This window comes from Myotis yumanensis, unplaced genomic scaffold (genome assembly GCF_028538775.1).
Source record: "Myotis yumanensis isolate MYYU_CA2020_CCGP unplaced genomic scaffold, mMyoYum1.0.hap1 SCAF_2, whole genome shotgun sequence".
Lineage (NCBI taxonomy): Eukaryota > Metazoa > Chordata > Mammalia > Chiroptera > Vespertilionidae > Myotis > Myotis yumanensis.
In genome coordinates, this window is record NW_027223753.1 from 137,117,518 (window position 1) to 137,132,538 (window position 15,021).

Here is a 15,021-nt window from a genome sequence, read left to right on the forward strand (position 1 = left end):
GCTTTTTAATGTTCTAGTCCTTATGCATTTGGTTTCCAAAAGGAGGAAAGAAGAAAAATGAAGGGGGGGTGGTGGAGAGTGAGAATAGGTGCTAGCCCTTTAAATCTTCAGGAAGTCATTTTAGCTGAATGGAGAGTGTTGCAACAAGAGAGGTGGATGTTGCAGTAATTGCTATCTATTTGCTCAGCCAGTGATCAGAGTACAGATTTGCAGTATTTGGAGGACCTGATCAAGACTGCTTACCTTCACATTTGCAAGCCCATGCAAAATGTTCTAGGAGCCTGGGTATAGCTGATAGCCTTGGAGCTCAGAGAACCTTTTGACTAGAAGTTGCAAGCCTTTAATAGACTCTAGAATTCCAAAATAGTTACATCAGACAGATTTTGCCCGTGAAAATGTTGTCTAGGTGAGAATGATAGGTGCTTCCTTATCAGTAATTTTCCTGAGGTCACTTGGTATGTGTTTTATAATTTACTGTACAGGAATTTTGATTAACTTTTGGTATCTGATTTTTTAATGCTTTTTATAAATGGTATTGTAAAAATTTCTAGGTTGAAACGGTTTTGAAAATGTAGTAATTACTATATATATTTTATTATAAAGGAATGTTTTATGTTAATAATTTTATGTAGTTTCTTATTTCAAGATTTTTACCCACTTAAATAATATGATAATGAGTTTTTTCATAAGTAATTATCATGGGAGAAAGTATTATGTGTAAAGATTTAATCATTCTTTGTTTATTTGAAATAGCAACATAATGATTTCCCAGTGGTTTATATCAATTTATTTTAAAAAATTAGTGGATTTAATTGGTAGATTACTGATAGATAATATTGTATTAGCTTTAGGTATACAACACAATTTGTTTTATGTAATAACTGAGAAATGATTCACACAATAAGATAACATTCATCACTTATACACAGCTATGTTTTTTTTTTGTGTGTGGTGAGAACTTTTAAGATCTGTCTTATTAACTTTCAAATATACAGTACACTTATCATGGAAACTTGTGCCTTTTTACCATCTTCAGCTATTTTGCACCCCCCGTCCTCCGTTCCCTCTAGCTCTCGAAACCTCTAATCTGTTGTCTATATCTAGGTGTTTTTTGTTTTCTTTAGAGTCCACATATGTGTGAGATCAGACAGTATTTGTCTTTCTGTGTCAGACTTATTTCACTTAGCATAATGCCCTCAGGGCCCATCCATGTTATTACAAATGGCAGGATTTCTTTCTTTTTTTATGGCTGGATAATATTCCATTGTGCATGTATATCATATTTTATTTATCCATTTATCTATTGATGGACCTTAACAGTCTTTGTGTGTGTCTTGTAAATAATGCTGCAGTGAACGGGGGCGTAGATATCTTTTCAAGATAGTGATTTCATTTCTTAAGAATAAATATCCAGTAATTGAATTGCTGCATGATATAGTTGTTTTATTTTTAATATTTTGAGGAATCTCTGTACTAATTTTTTTTGTAAGGGATGCAAGAATTTAAATTTCTACCAAATAGTGCACAAGGATTCCCTTTTCCTCCATATCCTCACCAACACTTGTTATTTCTTGTTCTTTTTGTTAATAGCCATTTTACCAGGTATGAGGTGATACCTCATCATGGTTTCCATGATGATTAGTGTTGTTGAGCTCCTTTATATGTACTTGTTAGCCATCTTAAAAAAATTCTTCTTTTAATTGATTTCAGAGAGGAGGAGAGAGGGAGCGAGAGATAGAAATATCAGTGATGAGAGAGAATCATTGGTTGTCTGCCTCCTGCATGCCCCTCCACTGGGAATTGAGCCTGCAACTCTGGCATGTGCCCTGACTGGGAATTGAACCATCACCTCTTGGTTCATAGGTCTACGCTTAACCTCTGAACCACACTGGCTGGGATGGAGATATACATATATATATATACATATATATATGTATATATATATATATATGTGTGTGTGTGTGTGTGTGTGTGTGTGTGTGTGTATTTCTTTTTTGTTAAACCACACCTGAGGATATTTTTCTCATTGATTTTTAGAGAGTGGAAGGGAGGGATGGGGAGAAAGAGAAACATTGATATGAGAGAGAAAGAGACATGGCTGGTATGTGCCCCAGCCCGGGCCGGGAAATGAACCCAGGTATGTGCCCTTGACAGGGAATTGAACACCTGACCTTTTCATGTGAGGGCCAATGCTCTACCACTGAGCCACACTGGCCAGGGCTGAGTTCTTCATATATTTTTGACTTTAACCCCTTTTCAGATATATGATTTCCAGATATTTCTCTCATTCTTTAGGTTGCCTTTTCATTTTGTTGATAGTTGCCTTCACTGAAGACAATCCTTTTGATTGATATATTGTTTACACTAGAGGTCCATGCATGAATTCATGCACCAGTGGGGTCCCTTGGCCTGGCCTGCGGGATCAGACTGAAACCCGCTCGCCGACATTGCCTGAGGGGGTCCCGGATTGCGAGAGGGTGCAGGCTAGGCCAAGGGACCCCATCGGTGCACGATTGGGCTAGGGAGGGATGCAGGAGGTTGGCCAGCCAGGGATGGACTGCGGGAGGACTCCAGGGCATATCCGGCCTATCTCTCTCAGTCCCAATCGGCCAGACCCCAGCAGCAAGCTAACCTACTGGTCAGAGCGTCTGCCACCTGATGGTAAGTGCACGTCAGAGCGACTGGTCAACCGGTCGACTGTCTGTCCCCTGGTGGTCAGCGCACGCCATAGCAAGCAGGATCAGGAAGGTGTGGTGGATTATGAGCTTCTAAAAACAGGTGAAACCATTAATACTGATCGCTACCGAAAACAAATAATAAATTTGAACCCCACTTTGATCATAAAACGACCAGAATGGGCCAGAAGACACGGCAAAGTAATTTTGTTTCATGATACTGCACCATCACACACTTCAAAACCAGTTAAAGACACGTTAAAAGATCTTGCCTGGGAAGTATTAACCCACCCACTGTATTCACCAGACCTTGCTCCTTCAGATTACCACTTGTTTCGATCGATGGCACTTGCACTTTCTGAGCAGCACTTCAAAATGTACAAAGAAGTGGAAAATTGGGTCTCTGAATTGTGTGCCTCAAAACAAGAAAAGTTCCTATGGCATGGCCTAACTCGATTTTCACTGTAAGTTGGAACCCACCTACATAAGAACCTACGTCACTCACATGGAGCACATACACAGCAGTTATGAAGTGAAACAACAAAAAAAATTTAAAAGAAAGATAACAATTTCTGACCTTTACTTGTGGTAAATCTATCTATCTATCTATCTATCTATCTACCTACCTACCTATCTATCTATCTATCTATCTATCTATCATCTATTAAGAGGTAATATGCAAATTAGCTGGGACGCTGTAACAGTCACGACTGGTGAGGAGGAGGCTGCGCACGCAGGTGAGACAGAGACGGGGGGAGGGGAGGACGGGGGCTGCCGAGCGAACACAGGCAGGGGGGCCTGGGGCTGCTCCAGCCACGGAACACCAGCAGTCCTGCCTCTGCGCATGAGCTGCAGAGGAAACACCTTTTTTTTTTTTTATGGTTAAAAAAATTTGGGTTTTTATTGTTTTTTTGCTAAACAATACTAAAAAAAAATTTCATTTTGAAGGCAAGGCTTGAATTATTTAATTTTGATCCATTTATTTAATTAAAAAAAAAAGGAAGGGAAAAGAGATCATGACCAAAAAAATAGTAGTTAACCCCCACCCCACCCCCAAAGCTCTAGCCAGTCACATGAGCATCACCCACATCCCACTCAGTGCCCGATACTCAACTGGTGGCACACCCTGCCCCATTGTACGGCCCTGAAGGCATGGGACAACAGGTGCCAGTTTTGGCTATCAGCAGGTTATCAAACCAGACAAACTGGTGGAAACACCTTTTCTGACAGCTCATTGGCTAAGCTCCCAGTACGCCACTCGCAGTGTTCTTGGTAACTTGGGTAATAAGAATCCAAGAAGCCCTAACCGGTTTGGCTCAGTGGATAGAGCGTCAGCCTGCGGACTGAAAGGTCCCAGGTTCGATTCCGGCCAAGGGCATGTACCTTGGTTGCGGGCACATCCCCATTAGGGAGTGTGCAGGAGGCAGCTGATCGTTGTTTCTCTCTCATCGATATTTCTAACTCTCTATCCCTCTTTCTTCCTCTCTGTAAAAAATCAATAAAATATATATTTAAAAAAAAAAAAAAGAATCCAAGAAGGTGATCTAGGGTTTTTCCACCTCATTCCTGGAGGAAAAAATGAAAGTCTGCTGCTGGAGGGGCTAAGAGATGTCATATCCTGCCCTAGCTGGTTTGGCTCAGTGGATTGAGCCTTGGCCTGCAGACCGCAGGGTCCGGGTTCTATTTTGATTAAGGGCATGTACCTAAGTTGTAGGCTCCTCCCTGGCGGGGGCTCAGGTCAGGGCTTATGCAGGAGGCAACCAATTGAGTGTCCCTCTCACATTGATGTTTTTCTCTGTCTTTCCCGCTCTCTTCCACGCTCTCTAAAAATCAATGGAAAAATATCCTCAGGCGAGGATAAAAAAAAAAAAATGTTATATCCTATGAAAGAGACATCTTGAAAATGCCTAAAAAAAATTGTCATTTTTCCATGGCAAAGGGACTGGAGTCCATGTTGATGAAAATACCATGGCGGCTGTGGTGGTTGGCAGTGGCAGCAGCAGCAGGGTGATGGGGGTGGTGCCTTCCCCTGATCAGCTGGGCACCTTCTTCCTGATCAGCCGGTCACCTCCCACAGAGGGAGGCCAGACTGTAGCTTAGGCCCGCTCCCTGTGGGGCTCAGCTCCTTCCTGCCGGGTTGCGGTTGCGGAAGGAAGCTCTGGGCCCCGGCCGGGGCGTGGTGGAACTCTGGGTCTCCTGTGATTGGGGGCATGGCTGACCTTCAAACCCGGGGCCCAGAGCTCCCTGTCGTTGCCATGCCCCAGCAGCGGGGGGCAGTTAGGGGTGACCAGGCCAACAGAGGGGGAAGTTAGAGGCGACCAGGCCGGTGGACTGTGGGCAGTGAGGGGCGATCAAGCCAGCAGGCAGGTGAGCAGTTAGGAGCCAGCAGTCCAGGATTGTGAGAGGGATGCCCCACTGCCGGGGATCGGGCCTAAACCGGCAGTCAGACATCCCTCGAGGGATCCTGGATTGGAGAGGATGCAGGCTGGGCTGAGGGACCCCCCCTCCCCGTGCACGAATTTTGTGTACTGGGCCTCTAATATCTATATAAAAACCCTGGGTGTAACGGCCATCATGTCTGAGGCTCGACCAACCGGAAGGAAGTCAGTCCTGCGTGGGTCATCTTGGCAATGGCTGCACCCTCCCCGAGCTGTTTCCCATGAGGGCGAGGTTTCAGGCAGGAACCCGCCCTTGAAGCGTGGAGGCACTGAGTCCTGGGTCACCTTGCCAAGGGCTGCGCCCTCCCCGAGCTGTTTCCCGCAAGCGCAGGATTTAAGGCAGGAAATGGCCCTCGGAGCGTGGAGGCATATCTTTATAAAGTTTTAATACATTATATTTAGAGGTCGTGGTGGTACTGTTTTACCCACAGCGTCTACAGGAATTGCTGCAAATTTACTTCTTGGTGGAAGCACCTTTCATTCCCAATATAAATGACCGGTTCCATTAAATGAAACTTCAATTTCTAGAGTCGATATAAACAGTGAAGTTGCTAAAACTATTAAAAAGGCCTAACATCTCATTATCGATGAATGCACCATGGCATCCAGTCATGCTATAAACGCCATAGACAGATTGCTAAGAGAAATTATGAATTTGAATGTTGTATTTGGTGGGAAAGTTCTCCGTCTTGGAGGGGATTTTCGACAATGTCTCAGTATTGTACCGCATGCTGTGCAATTGGCCATAGTACAAACGAGTTTAAAGTACTGTAATGTTTCGGGATGTTCTGGAAAGTTATCTCTTACAACAAATATGAAATCAGAGGATTCTGCTTATAGTGAATGGTTAGTAAAACTTGGAGATGGCAAACTTGATAGCAATTTTCATTTAGGAATGGATATTATTGAAATCTCCCATGAAATGATTTGTATCGGATCTATTATTGAAGCTACCTTTGGAAATAGTTTATCTATAGATAATATTAAAAATATATCTAAATGTGCGATTCTCTGTCCAAAAAAATGAGCCAGTTCAAAAATTAAAAGAAGAAATTTTGGATATACTCAATGGATATCTTTACACATATTTGAGTGATGATTCTATTGACTCAACAGATGATGCTGAAAAAGAATTTCTTAATAGTATTACTCCTGCCAAAACTGGTTTGGCTCAGTGGATGGAGCGTCGGCCTGCGGACTGAAGGGTCCTGGGTTCGATTCCGGTCAGGGGCATGTACCTGGGTTGCGGGCACTTCCCCAGTGGGTGATGTGCAGGAGGCAGCTGACCGATGTTTCTCTCTCATCGATGTTCCTAACTCTCTATCTCTCTCCCTTCCTCTCTGTAAAAAATCAATAAAATATATTTAAAAAAAAATAGTATTACTCCTTCGGGAATGCCGTGTCATAAATTAAAATTGAAAGTGGGTGCAATCATCATGCTATTGAGAAATCTTAATAGTAAATGGGGTCTTTGTAATGGTACCAGATATATTATCAAAAGATTACGACCTAACATTATTGAAGCTGAAGTATTAACAGGATCTGCAGAGGGAGAGGTTGTTCTGACTTTAAGAATTGATTTGGGTACTAGTAGTTACTTTCATCTTGCAAGATGCCGGGTCTGGCGGCCGCAAGCCCTGCCCCTTCTGAGACGCAGGAGAAGAAACCACTGAAGCCTTGCTGCGCCTGTCCAGAGACCAAGAAGGCGCGCGATGCGTGCATTATTGAGAAAGGAGAAGAGCACTGTGGACACCCAATTGAGGCCCACAAGGAATGCATGAGAGCCCTGGCATTTAAGATATGAAATGGTGGTCTGCTCTGTGAATGAATAATTTCTGAAGAATGAAGATGATTTAATAATTTGGAGAGTTCTTTAATGAACTTTCATAAATGGTAAAAGTATAATTTTTTTTTTAAAAAAAAAGGAAATTCCCTGGTTAAAAAAAAAAAAAAAGAATTGATTTGTCCCCATCTGACACTGGTCTCCCATTTAAATTGACTCGACGACAGTTTCCCGTGATGCCAGCATTTGCGATGACTATTAATAAATCACAAGGACAAAGTCTAGACAGAGTAGGAATATTCCTACCTGAACCCGTTTTCGCACATGGTCAGTTATATGTTGCTTTCTCTCAAGTTCGAAGAGTATGTGACATTAAAGTTCTAAATACTTCAGCATAAGGGAAACTAGTCAAGCACTCTGAAAGTGTTTTCACTCTTAATGTGGTGTACAGGGAGATATTAGAATAAGTTTAATCACTTTATCAGTCATTGTTTGCATCACTGTTGTTTTTATATCATGTTTTTGTTGTTTTCATATCATGTTTTTGTTGTTTTTACATCATGTCTCTGTTGTTATTTCCTTTTGTTACTGTTCATTAACAAATTTATATAGTATTTTCATATACATTTTACTAATTTCCTTTTATCTCTCACACTTCTATTATAGAGAAAGGGCAAATAGCAATATTAAAATATTTCCTCTAATTAATTCCCTTTCAATGTGCACGGATTTTGTGCACTGGGCCATGTGTATGTGTGTGTGTGTGTGTGTGTGTGTGTGCATCCTATCTAATAATAGACAAACATGGTAATTGATCGTACCTTCTCTACGCCTCCCATTGGCTGATCAGCGTGATATGCAAGTTAACTGCCACCAAAGATGGCGGCTAATTTGCATACTGCAGGCAGGGCTGGACAGCGCAGCCGCCAGTGCAAGCCGCCATCCTGGGCCACAGGCCGGCCCCAGAAGCCACCAAGAAGCCGGTGATGGGGGGGGGGGAGATGGGGGTCCCCTGCCCAGGCCTGACACCTCTGGCGGAGGCGTCAGGCCTGGGCAAGGGGCCGATCCGGCGATCGGAGGGTGATGGGGGTCGACGCCTCTGGCCGAGGCGTCAGGCCTGGCGGGGGACGGAGTCGGCAATCGGAGGGGTCTGGGGGTCCCCTGCCCAGGCCTGATGCCTCTGGCCAAGGCGTCAGGCCTGGGCGAGGGGCCAATCTGGCGGTCAGAGGGAGATGGGGGTCCCCTGCCCAGGCCTGACACCTCTGGCCAAGGCGTCAGGCCTGGGCGGGGGGCAGAGCTGGCATTTGGGGGGGGGTCTGGGGGTCCCCTGCCCAGGCCTGATGCTTGGGCCAGAGGCATCGGGCCTGGGTGGGGGGCGGAGCTGATGATCAGGGGGTATGGGGGTCTCCTTCCCAGGCCTGACACCTCTGGCAGAGGCGTCAGACCTGGGCAAGGGGCTGATCCAGCAATTGGAGGGTGATGGGGGTTGACGCCTCTGGCCAAGGCGTCAGGCCTGGGTGGGGGACGGAGCCGGCAATCGGAGGGTGATGGGGGTCGATGCCTCTGGCCAAGGCGTCAGGCCTGGGCAGGGGGGCAGAGCTGGCAATCGGGGGGGGGGGTCTGGGGGTCCCCTGCCCAGGCCTGATGCTTGGGCCAGAGGCATCAGGCCTGGGTGGGGGGCGAAGCCGGTGATCAGGGGATATGGGGGTCCCCTGCCCAGGCCTCAAGCCTGGGCCAGAGGCATCAGGCCTGGGTGGGGGGCGGAGCCGGCGATCAGAGGGAGATGGGGGTCCCCTGCCCAGGCCTGACGCATGGGCCAGAGGAGTCAGGCCTGGGGAGGGGGGGCCAAGCCAGCGATTGGTGTGAACTACAGAGGAAACACCTTTTCTGACCACTCATTGGTTAAGCTCCCTGTATGCCACTGGTAATATTCTTAGTAACTTGGGTAATAAGAATCCAAAAAGGTGATCTAGGGTTTTTCACCATACTCCTGGCGACAAAAACGAAGGTCCGCTGCGGTAGGGCTAAGAAATGTCATATCCTGCCCTAGCCGGTTTAGCTCAGTGGATAATGCCTTGGCCTGCAGATGGCAGGGTCTGAGTTCAATTCTGACCAAGGGCATGTACCTAGGTTGCAGGCTCCTCCCTGGCCGGGGCCCAGGTCAGGGCTCATGCAGGAGGCAACCAATCAAAGTGTTCCTCTCACTTTGATGTTTCTCTCTGTCTTTCCCTTTCTCTTCCACAGTCTCTAAAAATCAATGGAAACATATCCTCAGGTGAGGATAGAAAAAAATAATAAAGAAATTATTATTATATGAAAGACACACCTTGAAAATGCCTAAAGAAAGTTGTCATTTTTTTCATGGTGAAGGGACTGGAGTCTGTGTTGATGAAAAAACCTTGCTGGCTGCGGTGACTGGCAGTGGCTGCAGCAGCTGGGTGATGGGGCTGGTGCCTTCCCCTGATCAGCCCGGTCACCTCCCACAAAGGGAGGCCAGACTGCAGCTTATGCCCTATCCCCAACTGGAGCAGGGAGTGGGCCTAAGCTGTCACTAGGACATCCCCTGAGGGCTCCCAGTATGTGAGAGGGGGCAGGCTGGGCTGAGGTTCACCCCCCTCCACCAGTGCACGAATTTCATGCACCGGGCCCCTACTCCTATCTAATAATAGACAAACATGGTAATTGACTGAACCTTTGCTACGCCTCCCATTGGCTAATCAGCATGATATGCAAATTAACCACAAACAAAGATGGCGGCTAATTTGCATACTGCAGGCAGGGTGGGACAGCGTGAGTGTGAGCCTCCATCCAGGCCCCCATGTGCGACCCCAGAAGCCGCCTGCCTGCTGCCCGTGATGGATCCGATCCTGGGCGACAGGTGGGCCCCAGAAGCCCCAGATGCCGCCTGCCTGCTGCCCATGATGGGTCTGATCCTGGGTCGCAGGCCGGCCCCAGAAGCCCCAGAAGCTGCCTGCCTGCTGCCCGTGATGGATCCAATTCCGGGTCGCAGGCCGGCCCCAGAAGCCCCAGAAGCCCCAGAAGCCACCTGATATGGCAATAACTATCAGTAAGCACTCTGAAAGTCAGTGGCATAAATGCACCAATTAAAAGACAGATTATGAGGGTGAATCAAAAACAAAACCCACTTTAAATATAAAGACACATATAGATTAAAAGTAAATGAATTAAGCTGCAGCCTGTTTTTCTCAGTGAATAGAGCATTAGCCCGTGGACTGAAGGGTCCCAGGTTCAATTCCAGTGAAGGGCATGTACCTCAGTTGCTGGCTTGATCCCCAGTCCCTATCAAAGCATGTGCAGGAGGCAATCAATCAATGTGTCTCTCCCTTTCCCTTCACTCTCTCTAAAATTTAATGGAAAAATATCCTTGGGTGAAGATTAACAAAAACAAAGTAAATGGATTAAGTAACATTAAAGAGATTACAAGAAAAATCTATTCCAAATTTTGTTAGTTGTATAATGGTTATGTTTAAATTATTAACACCTAAGAAATTGGGTGAAGGGTACATATAATATGCTGTAGTATTTTATAGTTTTTTTTTTTTACATGTATGAGATTATTCCAAATTAAAATATTAAAAAATTAAAAATTAACAAAATATTAATTGAAATGTATCTGCATTACATGAAAAATCTCCTAATTGCTTCTAGCATAATTTATTAAATTGTGCTAAAATTCACAAGGGTTCAATTAAAAGATATCTTAATTCTAAATGATATAATAGAAAATATATAATAGTGCAGTTATAAGCACTTATCTGAAAATAAAAATTTAAAGAAGTGAATTTAAAGAAGGGATTAGCCAAAGAAAATATATGCAGAACCCACAGACAACAGTATGGTGATGGCCAGAGAGAAGTGGGGGGCAAGAGCTGGGTAGAGGGGGGAAAAGGGGGGAAATAGGGACATCCTGTATAATAATAATAAAAGGCTAATATGCAAATTGACTGAACGGCAGAATGACCGGTTGCTGTGATGCACACTGGCCACCAGGGGGCAGATGCTCAATGCAAGAGCTGCCCCCTGGTGGTCAGTGCACTTCCATATGGGGAGTGCCACTCAGCCAGAAGCTGGCTCATGGCTGGCCAGCGCAGAGGTCTTGGCAGGAGCCTCTCCCACCTCCATGGCAGCACTAAGAATGTCCAACTAACGGTTTAGACCCGATCCATTGGGGGCCTAAGCCTTTCTCGGACATTCCCCGAAGGCTCCCTGGCTGCCAGAAGGATGTCTGACTGCAAGCTTAGGCCTGATCCCCCGGGGAGTGGGCCTAAGTCGTCAGGTGGACATCCCCCAAGGGGTCCTGGATTGCAAATGGGCTCAGGCCAGGCTGAGGGACCCCCTGAGTGCACAAGTTTTTGTGCACTGGGCCTCTAGTATATATATAAAAGCCTAAGTGACTGTACTGACTGAACAACCGGTCAACCAATCGCTATGCCGCTCAACACAAGAGCTGCCCCCTGTGGTCAGTGTGTTACCACAGCCAGCCTCCCTTGGCTCCTTCCCTCAGCCCCTCCCCACTGCTGGCTGGCCCCTTCGATTGGCCCCGATGGGGGGGGCTGGCCAGGTAACGTCCCACAGCCCCTTCCACCCTGGCTGGCCAACCTCCTGTTGCCCCTCCCCTCAGCCGGCTTCCTGTGGTCCCTCCCCCTGGCTGGACAGCCCCTATTGGCCCCGATTGGGAGTGGGCCAACCTCTCACAGTCTCTCCCCCCAGGCCTTGATGCGGGGGCCGCAGGCCAACCTCCCACAGTCCCTCCCCCTGGCCAGCTCCCTAATAGGCCTCAATTGCCGGCCAGGCCAAGAGACCCTACCTGTGTATGAATTTGTGCACCTGGCCTCTAGTATCTCCATATATTTGAATTTTCCAGCTTTCTTCCTTTTACTGATTTCTTAATTTATCATATTGTGATTGGAATAGGTAGTTGGTTTGATTTCAGTCTTCTTAAATTTGCTAAGATTGTTTGTGGCATGTCATATGATTTATCCTGGTGAATGTTTCGTGTGCACTTGAGAAGAGTATATTTTGGTGTGGTAGAAGGCCTGTTCTATAAATGCATGTCAGGTCCATTTGATCTGAAGTATATTTCTATTCCAGTGTTTCTGTGTTGGATTTTGTCTGGATGATTTATCCATTACTGAAAATTTGGTATTGAGGCATGATATTTCAAATACCTCCAAAACTTGCTTTCCAAAAATTTTATATTTTATGTATTTAGCTGGTACCTTGTATTTAAAATTATTTCCTTTATAGGTAAAATTTGTTACCACACTCCAAACTTTATTTTATACTTTTGATATATGATCCATACTTGAAACATATTAACAATTACCTTCGACTTATAAGTTTTTTAAATACACGTAGATGTGGTTATCAGGTGCTTGTGTTCATGAAATTTTTACTTTTTAAATCAATTTGAGGTATTTAATACTTTTATTATTCTTTTGCTCATTGTGCATATGGAGAATCCTGTGATGTGGGTGTCTTGTGTTCTGCTCCCCAAAGAAACAAACTTAAAAGGACACTACACTAGTTAAGGGTAGAACAGGGATGAGAACTCATTTCTCAAATCTTGGTTCATTATTTTTTTACTGTTCAGATCATATACTCTTTCTATGTGGGACTGTATTTATAAATCACTGGTTTTTGTCTTGAATATATGCCAGCTGGCTTCAAAATTTATTTGTGTTGGAAAGAATTGAGTATATTATTATTTTGTTTTTCAGGGGTTCTCAACCAAATAAGACAGTAGATAAGAATTGTTCAAAGCGGGCTACACATACCAAAGAAAAGAGAAGAGGTGATGATGGCATTTCTCTTGTAGTGTCTGATACTCAGTCTAAAGGTTTGTTTAACTTTGAAATCTATTGTTATTTAATTTTTTGTGTATTGCACTTGTAATAATTTTTAAAAATAGAGAGAGAGAGAGAGAGAGAGAGAGAGAGAGAGAGAGAGAGATTAAAGAGAAAAATTCATCAGTTGACTTCCATACGTGACTGCCTGGGAATTGAGCCCACCACCTTCAGGATGATGCTCCGACCAACTGAGCCACAACAGCCAGGGTGCATTTGTAATAATTTGAAAATTTATGAATAACTTTATTCAATTTTATGTTCGAAGGATATGTGAAAATAAAGGTAGATTATTTTAGCAACTCAAAGAAAATAGCTAAATTTATAATATGTATCCTATAGTATATATTTCTTGTTCTATTTATTAAATCCAAAAGTAAATTTGATTATGTTGTTGTTGGGGCTGGGCATATACCTATAAATTTATAATGTTTGTTTAGCTATTTCTGAGTATTGTTTCCATGGATATGTTTGGGATTGTTATTATTGCTAACTATATCATTATTATTATTATTATTATTAGCAGCTTCCCACTATTTATCCTCCTATGAAATATATATTTTATTCATTAGAATTTCTCTCAATTCTAGGAAGATGCCAATACAAGCCATTATTAGCATTTTTAAAGGTAAATACATCCCAGACTACTGAAAATTCTTTGTAGGCCTCCTGACATGTAGGGTTAATGAATTAACTTACTTTTTCTTTTTTATCTCTTAAGAATTTAAAATAATTTTCAAAAATTTTCACAATTTACTATATTAGTCAGATGTGAAACTAACATCTTCATGGATCTCTTGGATTATTGCTAGCTCAAATTAGTGAGGTATCTTATTTTCTAAATAATTTTTAAATTATTCACAAGAAAAGATGGTCCTGTAATGACACCACAAAATTACTTTGTAGTTCCTTTGAAACACAGCTCTTTACACATTTTTAATTAGCTTTTTCATAGAAGAGACAAACTTAAAAGGACACTACACTAGTAACTTTGATGTATACAAGACACCAGCTGCAACTCTTATGAGGGCAGTCTATATAGAAAACGTGTGACTCCATATTCATAATCTTTGAATTAGTCACTAACTGTCTGCATATAATGAAAGACATTTCTTTTCTTATGAATTGTGCTTTCCCCAGCAATAATTACCTTTGGCTATCAAATATCAGTATTTGTACAAATGGGCTCAGTTTAGATACTATCAAGACACCATTAAGCCCTTACATTCCCCTGCTTTTCTAGGTAGAATAGGAATAGTTGAATTTTGCTTTCTGATTGGTGCCCTTCATACTTCAAAGTCACAGTGGAATTTTACATTTACAGCAGGGGAAAAAAATGCATGATAAAAGAAATGCTTTATACTTTCTTAGTATTCCTGAAGGTTCTTCTCATAGGTAAAGTGATTTAAAAAAAGTAGGTATTGCCTGTCCAATGTAGCTCAGTTGTTGAGTGTACAACCTATGAACCAGGAGGTCATGGTTCAATTCCTGGTCAGGGCATATGCCTGGGTTGTGGGCTCTATACCCTGGTAGTGGGCGTGCAAGAGGCAGCTGATCAATGATTCTCTCTCATTGATGTTTCTCTCCCTCTCCCTCTCCCTTCCTCTCTGAAATCAATAAAAAAATATTAAAAAAAAGAAAATTAGGTATTGAAATGTTATTAAAAATCACCATGTTTTGATAACTATTGATGACTGTGTCTCATACCAGTTGTTTAACAGAAGGCCATAAATTAATGGGAATTCTGAGTTATAGCCCATGTTTACCATTCATTTGTAGCAAATTAAGTTTGTCTTGTGGAAATTGTTTTTAAGAAAATAATACAATAAAATCCTATATAATAATAGGTTATGGAAATTGTTTTTAAGAAAATAATACAATAAAATCCTATATAATAATAGGTTAATATGCAAATTGACAGAAAGGCAGAATGACTGGTTGCTATGACGCATGCTGACCACCAGGGGGATGACTCTCAACGCAGGAACTGCCCCCTGGTGGTCAGTGCGCTCCCACGGGGAGCGCTGCTCAGCCACAGCGGGACTGATGGCTGGTGAGTGCAGCCGCCCACCTCTGTGGCAGTGCTAAGGATGTCCAACTGATGGCTTAGGCCCACTAGCCATGGGACATCCCCGGGGGCTCCCTGACTGCGAAAGGGTGCAGACCGGGCTGAGGTACCCCCTCTTCCAAGTGCATGAATGTTGTGCACTGGGCCTCTAGTATTAAATATTTTTTGTTTACAGAAATTTTTCATCTCA

At 43.6% G+C, this 15,021-nt stretch overlaps 1 protein-coding gene and 1 pseudogene across 2 annotated transcripts in view; both read left to right on the forward strand.

The window, feature by feature from the left end:
• SENP7 (SUMO specific peptidase 7) overlaps positions 1–15,021 on the forward strand; it is a 159,214-nt gene that overhangs the window by 95,985 nt on the left and 48,208 nt on the right. For both annotated transcript variants that reach the window (XM_070406058.1, XM_070406059.1), the window contains exon 7: positions 12,638–12,756. In XM_070406058.1, the coding sequence (XP_070262159.1) occupies positions 12,638–12,756 (119 nt within the window). The remainder of the gene's footprint in view (positions 1–12,637; positions 12,757–15,021) is intronic.
• On the forward strand, positions 6,680–7,024 carry LOC139002097 (cytochrome c oxidase copper chaperone pseudogene; annotated as a pseudogene).